The 11,121-nt window shown below is 59.2% G+C and overlaps 1 protein-coding gene across 7 annotated transcripts; it reads right to left on the bottom strand.

Moving 5' to 3' along the window:
* Positions 1–834: 834 nt before the first annotated feature.
* On the bottom strand, positions 835–10,110 carry Sh2b1 (SH2B adaptor protein 1). 7 transcript variants are annotated; one of them, XM_013504848.1, is made up of 10 exons: positions 7,899–8,064; positions 6,714–7,738; positions 6,144–6,245; positions 5,916–6,007; positions 5,632–5,807; positions 2,988–3,191; positions 2,589–2,797; positions 2,322–2,490; positions 1,797–1,896; positions 1,512–1,617 (listed from the first exon to the last, which is right to left on the bottom strand). In XM_013504848.1, the coding sequence occupies exons 1-10, from the start codon at positions 7,915–7,917 to the stop codon at positions 1,599–1,601; spliced, it is 2,115 nt and encodes a 704-aa protein (XP_013360302.1). In that variant the 5' UTR covers positions 7,918–8,064; the 3' UTR covers positions 1,512–1,598. The 7 variants fall into 7 exon arrangements, with proteins under 7 accessions (XP_013360300.1, XP_005405220.2, XP_013360303.1 ...); XM_013504847.1 differs by having other exon boundaries at positions 1,525–1,617; positions 2,272–2,490; positions 7,899–8,065; XM_013504846.1 differs by lacking the exons at positions 1,797–1,896; positions 7,899–8,064 and adding an exon at positions 9,864–10,110 and having other exon boundaries at positions 835–1,617.
* Between the last annotated feature and the right edge of the window lie 1,011 nt (positions 10,111–11,121).

Raw genomic sequence — 11,121 nt, forward strand, 5'->3', positions numbered from 1 at the left:
CCTGCTATCCCAGAGCTGGGAAACAGGCTTGCCCTCTGCTGGAGGAGGGCACAGCCCAGGTGTGGGCAGGTGACGTTGGAGAGCAGAGACAGGTTACTGGATGGGGAGGCTGGACCCCTCAGCTGATCAGCTGGCTTTCAACTGGGTCAGTAACCTGGACTGGACTTACGTGGAACTCAAAAGGAAACAGTATCCAGGGCGAAGGAGTCACTTCTGCAGCTCTAAGATGAAACTTGCCGTTTTACAAATGAGGACACTAAGACCCAGACTGGCTATGCCTTGTCCCCAGGTCACACAGCACATAAATAACAGGCAAAGCCAGGCCTAGAAATTGGGGCTCTTCATCATCCAGTCTCCGGCTTAGCTCTGAGAAAGGGGAACAGTCAGTCTGTCCTTGGGCCCCTCTACAGCCAGCCTGACTGCCACATTAAATCCCAACGCAGGTCGCGGTGTCCCCTAGGTAGGGAGCCTAACTCAATAATTCAGTGCAGGAACACCTGGCAGTCATCAACCCTGTCATTCGTTGCCCAGTTCTATTAAGAGAAATGGCTGGAGACCCCAGGAAGCACTGTTTTTGTTTTTTTTTTTTTGGTACCGGGAATCGAACTCAGGACCTTGCGCTGCCAGGCAGGCGTTTGTGCCGCTGAGCTATATCCCTGGCCCAGGGAGCACTGCTGAACTCCACTTTGCAAGCACGGAAACAGGCCCCGGGATGGTGGCCTGAGGACCCTGGACTGGGGAGGGACAGGCGTGCTGGCCTCTCAGCTCCGGACCACAGCGTGGACGGGGCCACCCAGCCCCCACGGCAAGCACACGCGGTCGTCACCACGGAACTGAGATAAACCCCTTTATTTATTTATGCTCCATTTTTGTTTAAAACAACAACAACAACCACCTTAACATAACTGACAGCCCTTCCCCCTCGGCCTTGCTCGGGCGGGGGGTGGTTCGGGGTAGGGGGAAACGGCCCCGCGGTGGGGCTGGCTGCAAGGGCCCCTCAGGGAGGTAACGGAGCCCAAGTCCCTGCCTAGGAAGGGGCACCTGTAGTGTAGGAGTCAGGGAGTCAGCAGGGCCCTGGACCCGCTGCTCGTACCAACGCACTGTACGCGCCCCGGGCTGTCAAGGGCCGGGAGGCATGGGCGCGGGGGCTCCCCCTCTCCTCTGCGTCCCTCGGGAGGCCCCATCTCTGGAGCCCGGGCTGGGGAGCGAGGGGCGGGTGCGAGGGTGGGTGGGGGGCATCTCACACAAAGGAGTACTGGTTATTAACGGCCCTGGGGTGGCCCCCTTCTTCTCCGCTGCCCCCTAGTGGTAACTGCTGGAGCTGTACCATCGGGGTCACCCCGGCGTCCCCACCAGAGCCAGCACCACCCTGGGCCTCCGCGCCTGGCGCTACGGCCTCTTCCAATTCAACCACGGGGACCAGCTCAGCCACGGGGCCCAGCTCTTCCTGGACCCCTCCACTGCCCGCTTTCTCCTTCTCTTGCCTCTCTTTGGCTGCTGCGGCTGCGGCTGCCGCCACTTCTGGCGCCCCCGACGCCTCTTCTGCCCCAGGATGTGGGGGATCTGTCCATGAAGGGGGCTCAGGGGGCTGGGGTGGGTCATGGGAGGTGTTCGATTCTGGATAGGAATGGCGAGAAGACGGACCGATGGTGGGGGGAGGCGAGCTCCGGCGGCGGCCGCCCCTGTGCTCGTCGCCCCGGGAGCCGAGCGCTAGCTCCCCCACAGCCCGCTTCCTGAGCAGCCCCCCTCCATGGAAGATGGATCATGGGTGGCGGTGAGAGGAGGACCACACTTACACACAGTCACTCGCTCCGAAGGGCATGAGGGTGCAGGAGGCATCGGGGTAGCATCGGTCTCCCTCGCACACCCCTGCATGGCTCCCGGCCTGCTCCCGGCCTGGGGGGAGGGGCAACGTGGGGGCAGATGGGGCGTCGGGGCGGGCAAAGGGGAGAGATCAGACAGGGACATCAGACATGGAGGGGGGAGGGGGCCACACCAAGCACCCCCCAGAAGGGCAGGCCCGAGGCGGGGTGGTGACGAAGGGCAGAGACAAGCCGGGGAGGATGGAGCCGGGACACATGGATGATGGCACGAAAGAGGATCCGATGGAATGGGGATGCGTCCCCCCAGCTCTGCACTGCCTCCCGGCCCCGCAAGGAGCCTCTGCCTGCCTAGGTCCTAGCGGCCTTCTCGTCCCGTGCAGCCCCCGGTGCGGACGCCCCTCAGCGCCTCTCCTCACAGCCCCCCGCCCCGCCTTGCTGGCACACACACCTCACTTCTCGGGTGCACGGGCACCTCCCCTGCAGACCTGCTCTGCTCACCCTGCTGCCGCTGGGAGGGCACATAGCTGACAAGGACCACATCACTGGAGCCTCCGGACTCCAGAGGGATGGGGTGCACCCGGAAATGCTCGAGCATATCGAAAATGGACTGGAACCACAGGTGCTGGACCCGGCACTGACCCTCCTCGTTCAGCGACAAGCGCAGGTGCTGAGGGCGAGAGGAGCACGTGAGGCGGGGGCGGGCGCCCTGCGGGTGACAACCCTCCTCCCCGGGCAGCGCCCGCCCTTGCGCCCAGGCCCGCTCACCTTGGCCTTGCCCTGGAAATTGAAAGTGAGGACGTATTCGCCCCGCCTCGTCTCGCTCTGCCGCACCAGAAACACGCCATGGGAGCTGGCGCCCCCTTCCAGCACTAGCTGGGCGGCCTTCAGTCGCGACAGCATCCCGTGGAACCAAGGGTACCCTGAGAGGGGCTGCTCCCCCTCCCCGCCCTCCGACTCCTGGAACAGGAATGACCCTTCAGGAAGGAGAGAGGGAGGGAAGCCAGGGTGTCAGGAGGCCTCCCGTGTCCTGGGAGAAAGAAAACCTTCCTTTCCCTGCGCCAGGCGCCTCCTTGGACCCGGATCTACTCCCTCCCCTGGGTCGGAGCCCAAGACAGGAGCCGCGGGAGATGCACGGCCTGGGGTCAGGTGTGCATGCACTGGTACCTGGGGCTGTTTCCGGAGTGTCCAGAGGAGGATAGGGGGTTGAGAGGGGATGACCTGTCCCTGCCGGGGGACCCTCCTCAATGGGAATGCGGGGGGGCAGCTCTGGGGGAAGCAGTTCCATTGAGTCAAAATGGGAGGCAGCCACGGAAGCCGAACTGGGGGAGATGGACGCGGAGGGCCGGTCTGATAGGCCCCCATAAGCCCCTGGGAAGAAATGGAGAACAAAGTTGAAAACTCAAGCTCCTTACCCAAGGCCTGGGGCGCCTACCGGTTTTCCACCAGCAGTGTCCAGCCTCCCTGGAAGACTGATCTGACAGTTTTACCAACGGTCCCAGCTGACACTCCTTACACTGTGGTTACTGCACACCCTAGAACCCAAATGTGCCTATGTCTTCTACGAATCAAAAACTTTTCCAGAGTGGGCAAGGAGTAGAACCCCTCAAATATTCTCACATTAAAAGAGTCCAAGTCAGGAGTAGTAGCCTATCCCTATAATCCCAGCTACCCAAGAGGCTGAGACAGGAGGATGCCAAGTTTGAGCCCAGCCTGTGGAATTTAGCAAGAAAACTCTTGTCTGAGAAAATACAAAGGGATAGGGATGTAGATCAGTGCAAGGCCTTGGGTTCCATCCTCAGTGAAAAATAGAGAGAGACAGACACAGAGAGAGACAAGACAGGGAAAAGTACTCACTTTTGTTGGGAGTATAGGACAAAGCTCCCAGCTTTCTTTTGTTTGTTTTTGTTTTTTTGTACCGGGAATCAAACTTAGGACCTCACACTTGCCAGGCAGGCACTGTGCCACTGAGCTATATATCCCTGCCCAGTTTGCTTGTATTTTTTTTTGCTTGTATTTTGAGACAGGATCTTACTACATAGTTCAGGCTGACCTTGAATTCACTAAATAGCCCCTGCTACTTAGTGATCCTTTTTTTTTTTTTGTTGTTATTTTCCCATACTGGGAATCAAACTCACGACCTTGCGCTTGCCAGGCAGGTGCTGTGCCGCAGAGCTAAATCCCCAGCTCCCCTTAGTGATCCTTCTTATGATCTTCCTGCCTCAGCCTCCAGAATGCTGGGAGTACAGATGTGTGCCATGCCTGATTTAAAAGCTCCCAATTCTAAGAGGCAACAATAACCAAACAGCCTCTGATTAATACCCCCTAAATTAAACCAACTTGATCGTTACCTTAACTTGTATCTATTTTTTACTCTAGCTCATTTATCTTACCTAGTTTTCCCAAGGATCCTGGGTCCTCCCCACCTCCAGCCTCTGTGCTGCCCTTGTGCCTCCTCTGAGCCACGTTCTTTTCTCTTACCTCCTCGGCAGTGCTCTACTCCACATGCCCGTCCTCTTCCTCCTCACCTCTCAAGGTGCTTCCTGCTGTGCCGCTCAGAGGACACTAAGCACACACTCTCCATCTAGGGGACCTGCTTCTTGCTGGGAACGATGTCTTGCCAGCCCAGCTGGACTGAGCCCATCTCAGGCACCTGAGTTTCCCCATTCTGCCCCAGGCCCAGCACAGGGTCAGTACCATGTGTACCGGGGGCTGCCTGGTCGTCTGCCAGGCAAGCCTGGGCCTACATGAAGGTCATGCAGGTCCACAGGGTTCAAAAGATGTGTGGAGCAGAGGGCAGCCGCTCAGGAAGCAGGATGGCACAGCCCACGTTTCTCAGTAACTTAGGTGACCTCAGAAAAACCTCTTCCTCTTCCTGGTCTGGGCTGCCTCAAATCTGATGACCTGTAAGTTCCACTCCAGCCCGCAGAGTCTAAGATTCCTTTTTCCACCCACCGTGTACAGCCTGTGTGCTAGGCTGAGCGCTAGGCACTAGGAAGATGGAACTCAGATCAGGAGCAAAGGGCAGAGTGGAAGCTGAATCTAGGAAGGAGCAGGCATTCACGTGTGCTGTGTGTTTGCTCAGCTGAAAAACTACAAATATGGCAGAGAGAATCTGACATCCTCAACAGGTGCAGAGATGCACAGTAAGAACAAAACAAAGCAGCAAGTATGATGGCCCACGCCTGTAATCCCAGCACTCGGGAGACTGAGGCAGGAGGATCATTGCAAGTTTGAGGCCAGCCTGGGCTACAAAGTGAGCTCAAGGCCAGCCTGAACTGCCTAGCGAGACCCTGTCTCAAAAAGACAAAAAAAAACAAAAAAAACAGAACAAAACGAAGATCTCGGGGCCGGTGATATCGCTTAGTGGCATAAGCACCTGCCTGGCAAGCACAAGGTCCTGAGTTCGATTCCCAGCACCCAAAACACAAAAAACAAAGACGTCTCCGAAGTGTTCTGGATGCCTGGGGAAGAGAACCATCATCTCCAGCCAGAGCAGTGGCCTGTGTGACACATGGAAAAAGGGACCAGGCCAGAAAGGAGGTGGCTGGGACCTGTGCGGCTGGCAGTGGGTCTAAATGGCAAACTGGGGCTGAGAATGTTGCTCAGTGTGGTTGCTCACCTGTGGGTGCAGCCCCCAGCACCACAAAACTAATTAGTTATTTAAATATTAAAAGGCAAGCAGCGGCCCAAGAGTGCCTGGCACTTTGGGACACAAAAGACAAGCAGCAGGAACAGGAACGGGGGCCCAATGGCAGGAGCCTCCCACAGCGGGCTCTGGGACGTCCAGGTCTCCGAGGCGCCACCTTACCCTGTGACAGGCGGTCATTGCTCTCGCTAGGCCCCAGCAGCAGGTCCTGGCTGGGCACACTCTCTGAGTGGTTCAGGCAGGGGGGCTCCAGGCCGTCTGCAGTCTCCTTAGTGAGGAAGGAGGTCCCAGGGGCCAGGGGCAGGGTCATGGGGCGAGGGCTGGTGGCAGGGCAGGGTCTGCAGAGACAAAGAAGATGGTGCTGGGGAGAAAGGTACATGAGGAGAGGCTCGAGGCCGCTCCCTACCCGCCCCCGGCCCCTCAGGAACAGAAGGCAGGCTCCTCACCCTGGGCTCAGGCATTCCTGGATGTCGGACACCCAGGCCTTCACATGGACAGCGTCAGCTGTCTCCAGGATATACTCCGAGGGGCCTTCCACCTGTGGGGCCAGGAGACACACACTCTCAGGGCACCCGACACAGGCACTGCCCTCTGCCAGTGACACCTGCTTCAGTGAGCTGAGCGTGCCCTCCCCAGCACAGGCCCTCCTCGGGGTTTGGGCTCCGAGCTCCTACCTTAACCACAAATGTGTTTTCCCGGTCCGGCATCTCCAGGGCCGTGGTCGTCCGAACGTCTGTGATAGTCGAGCAGGGAATGCTGAGTCGGGGCCGGGACGCCTAGGTGGGGGCAGGAACAAGCTCTGGTTTGCGGGTCTTCGGAAACATCAGCCCCCTTCCCTCACTGACCGGTCCTTCTACGTCCCAGGGGAGCTGGGTGGAAGGCAATAACGCTGCTCCCAGTCCTGCCCACAGCTAACTCAAGAGCCCACAGCTAGATCTGAAAACAAAAAGGCATGCAGGGTGTAGTGGCGCACGCCTGTCATCCCAGCACTCAGGAGGCTGAGGCAGGAGGATCGTTGCAAGTTCAAGACCAGCTGGAGCTACAAAGTGAGCTCAAGGCCAGCCTGAACTGCATAGCGAGACCCTGTCTCAAAAAAACAAAAACAACAACAAAAAACCTAAAAACAAAAAGGCAGCCAGGCTACCTGTGTGGGTGGGCAAGCCGCACAGTGGGCCTGCAGGAGAGCGACTCCTCCGGCCAACCCGTCCCCAGTCCCCAGCCACTCAGACTCCTCCTCGCCTCACCTTGGGTGGCACAAAGAACTCCAAGCGGCTTCCTCCTCCTCCTTCTCCTTCGCTTCGCAGAAGTAAGCGACACTTCTGCCACTGAGGCTGCCCTGCTCCCCCCGAGGCCAGCCCGGCTGCCCCTCCTCCCCGGCCCACGCCAGCTGGGTCAGGGGCAGCCTCTTCGGCCCCCATAAAACTCAGCAGCTCCTCCCTCTGCACCATCCCTGATGCATCCTTCAAGGCCCCCCCACCCCGACTTAGTCTCAGCCGCTCGAATCGGTGAGTCCATCTCTCCCCAGGAGACGTGCCGTCACCAACCAGTCCCCTGCCAATAGTCCCAGCCCCACCGGAGGAGTTGGAGTTGCTGTTTCCACCTAGGACTGGGGGGCTGGATGAGGTCTCCAGGGGCCCAACTGGGGACGGAGGGTCCACAGCCCCCCGCCACTGCAGGATGCCACGGACTGAACCTCGGACAGAGCGACCCACTGAACGGAGGGAGAAGCGTTTCTTGAGCTTCGGCTTCGAGGTCGTCGAAGAAGAGACTGAGGAAGGGAGGGGGCCGGCCAGGTCCTCGGACGATCGAGAAGGGCCCAGCACAGCCAGGGGCCCACCCACCCTGCAGCTCTCAAGGGACAGGTCGTGAGGCGGCGGGATCTCCACACCGGGACTCAGGGGCGCCAGGAGGGATGGTGAGATGGAGCCAGAGGCCCGGGCCACCTCGGCTTCAAAGTGCTGCAGGAAGAGCTCAGCAAACCGGCGGGAGAAGGCGGCCTCAGCCCCAGGCCCCGCGTACTGGGGGTGGGAGGCCAGGTAGAGGCGAAAACGGCGGGCAAAATCCAGGGCAGCAGCCCTGGCGTGGGACTCACAGAACTCCCGCCAACTCGGGGGAGGGGGTGGAGGCAGGGGAGGGGGGGAGGGGGAGGCCCCATCCTCTGGGGAAGGGGTACCATTCATGATGGACCCCAGGAGGTGGAGAGGGACAGCCGGTGGGGAAGGGCAGCGAAGAGGGAAGCGGCCGGAAGACACGGGGTGAGCGGCAGCAGCTGCGGGAGGAAGAGAGAGGCACACACAGTCACTGCAGAGGTGGGACTGGGGGCGCGTCCCTCCCAAGCCAGGGACTCCCTACCCCGGTTAGGAGCTCAGAGAGCAAGAGAAGAGAACCACACTGCCTCCTTTCCCACCCTAGGTCCGCAGCCCATGTACCTCCGCCGTGCACCCGCATCTAGCCTGTATCTCTCCTGCCGCCTTCAGACCACTCGCCAGGACCACGACGTGGGGGCGGGTTCCTCACAGAGGACTCTTTTCCAGGCCCCATTACCCCTTCTCTAAGGCAGACCCCCCACTGTCTAGCACACACCTCCACGGGGTCATCTTACCTTTCCTAGTGAGCGGGTTTAATAGCCTTCCTAACAGATGAGGGAACTGAAGGTGGAACGAGTTCCAGGACGCCCAGCCTACTGTTTTTCCCACCGTACAGTCCTCGTCCCCAAGGACTGGCTGGACCAGTCTCGGCCGCAGCTCCTAACTGCCCCAACTCTCAAGGCGCCAGCAGCAGGCTAGGACTACAGAGTCTGGACTCTGCCTCCCGCACCCCGGGGTCCAGCTCCGCGGAGATGGATGGAAACGGCAACTGTCTGAGAGCCGACTCCAGAGCCCAGCACCCGAGCACTGTGTAAAGCAGACTTGGAATGGCCACAGCCCACTTCTTGGGTGCCCCCTTTAGCTCGGGGCCCAGGGGCAGCAGCACAAGAGGCAAACAGATGGTGGGCTGGGTCAGGGCAAGGCTTTGCCGCCCAGGACAGATAATCACAGGGAGCCGAGGCTTTTCCTCCTCCTTTTTCTGTCTCTGGGCAGTGTGCCCTAAGGGCTGCTTAGTGTGGTGGTTAAGGGCGCAGGTTCTGGAGTCAGACTTGGGCTGAAACCCCAGCTCAGCCACCTCTCAGCTGTGATCCTGAAAGATCACACATGGGCTCCTGAGCCCCAGCCTTGTCATCCGCAGAACAGAGCTAACGATCCCTACCCGCTCCGGCTGGAATGGAACATGTCAGCGCTTGACACGAAGTAAGCACAGGAGAGATGACTGCCATCATTACTATCTTTATGGGGGAGGATAGTATTAGAGTTCCAATTTTCTAAAAGCGTAATTAGAGGAAGGAAGGCTTCCTAAGGTTTCCCGACCAGAGAGAGCCGGGTGTGGAATTTACGACCCATGGCTTTTTGGTTAGTGCTGCTCCCTATGCGACCCGGGAGGGCCAAGGCCCAGGACTGGGGTGAAGGCAGCTGGGGAAAGCCTCTCCAAACCACGAGCAACGCTAGAATGCTACTCACACCGCAGCCAGGCTGCCAGTCAGCGACCCCTCCCTTTCCCTCTTGGCCCCGGCCCTACACTCTCAGATGGCCCCAAGCCTAGGGACAACTCCAAACCCACAACATGCAGCCAGAAGATGCGCGAGTCACGGAGCCGAGGGGAACTGAGCCAAGGGGTGCAGACACAGCAGGGACGATCCCCAGCCAGAGGCCACCTCGGCTCACGCAGACCCACCCAGCCCTCTGCACCGCCGGCAGACCCAGCCCCCTCCAGCCCGGCTGACCCCACAGCTCCTGAGCTGGTGACTCAGTTTCTCTTCTGCCCAGCAGGACTCAGAGACATTTTCGCGGTGCACCTGCCTCTTGGCTCGGTTCTGACATTTCCCGAAGGGCGGGTGGTGGAGGCTGCAGGCTCCTCTCCTGGCTCGGACCCTCTGGGCCTCGTGGGCAATCCACTCTGACCTGACTCTACCTGCGGGACCACCCCCGCCCCAAGCGCCCACTCCCCGGGGCCGCAGCCTCTTGGGGACCAGCCCTGTGCGCTGCACTCTGCAGGGCCAAGTGCCCCTCCTGCCCTGGGGCCCCACGCCCACCCCCACCCTGGGCTCCTCGCAGGCGCCGGGCCGGGTCGCGGAGAGGGAAGAGCCACTGGAAGAGGGGGGTTCCGGTTCCGGTCCCACCTGCATCTCGGTCCCCGCGGTTAGCTCCAGCGGCGGCGGCGGCTCCCGCTCCCTGTGCCCCTCCCCCTCCGCGACGAGCGCCCAGCCCGGGTCTGCGCAGGCGCGGGGACTTCTTTTCCCGTCGCGGAGGGAAGCGACCATAGAGGAGGGCGACGAGAGGGAAGGGCACTTTCGTACTCACTTCCGCCATACTCCTACTCGGCGCAGAGCCTGCGGGGACTAGGAGGAGGGGGCATCTCCTAGAGCGCCAGTGACTGCTCTCGGTGCACTTGAAAGGGGCCACAGAGGCAGCGGTGGGAAGGAGTTGGGTCCCACCACAACGTCCTCTCGGAAGGAACTCGGGACACAGGAGAGAAGCCAACCATAGAGCAGCCACTTTGCAGGCTAGAGTCCCTAGTCCCTGCTGAAGGATAGAGTAGCCGCCGCGTACCGGAAACCAGCGAGATGACGCGGTTCTGGGAAGGACCCGCTGCAGCCTAGAGCGCCTGGCTTCGCGACTGAGGGGGACGTGGACCCCGCCCGCAAGGAGTGGGGCGAGGAAAGAAGGGGGGGTGACCTTGGGGAGGACCCTTGAGGAGGTGAAGCCTGAATATAAGATCTTGGGTTCGCTGAGGAAAGGGGCAGGCGGTGGAGGGGATTCAAGCTCTGCAACGGGAAATCGGGGGGGGCGGGGGCGAACATACTGTCAGTTTTACACGTGCTTGCCTGGTACTACGCTTCCGAGGTGCGTAGTACCAAGGCCAAGTATAGGAACCAAGAACCATTAGTATGGAGGGTACTTGAAATCATGCGCCCGAAGATCCTCTGGCAATCCGATCTCATTGACCCAGCTCTGGCTAGCCTAAACAATAAGGAAATCTATGACTTAAGTAATTGAAAAGACCGCAGTGGATGAGGATCCGCTGAATACAGGGTCCAAAAAGTACCAGGAACCCGTATGGTTCATGATCTCGGTTTCAGCTTTACCCACGTATTTGGCTTCACTCAAGCAGCTTTCCTCCATCTCCAAACGTAAAATCCTAATAGCTTAAAAACGTGGTGGGAGAATGTCTGTTCTGTGACCTTGTCAGTCACATTTTTAGGATAGGCACGGTGATTGGATCGAGTGCCCTCCTGGAACATGGAGACAAGTGACCCAACAGATGGAGGTGGAGAAATGCCCTCGGTCACATAGGAATGTATGTTTGAGGCTGAGGCCAAGGCTGCCAGATGGAGTTCTGGGCTAGCCCAACTTAGGCCCCCAGCTCTAAGCAAACTAATGTCAGTTCACAAATGGCCTTTACTGAGGTCTACATCACCAGCTTTTCCCGTCCCTTTTCCCACTTCAGAAGATGTTGATGAGACTCCATTCCTACTATCTACCTCCCACACCCTTACATGCCCTTTCTCTATTTTTTTTTAAGGGCAAAGTCCTTTTTTTTTTTTTTTTTTTTTTTTTT

The sequence above is a fragment of the Chinchilla lanigera genome, unplaced genomic scaffold (genome assembly GCF_000276665.1).
Source record: "Chinchilla lanigera isolate Chin_1 unplaced genomic scaffold, ChiLan1.0 scaffold00092, whole genome shotgun sequence".
Lineage (NCBI taxonomy): Eukaryota > Metazoa > Chordata > Mammalia > Rodentia > Chinchillidae > Chinchilla > Chinchilla lanigera.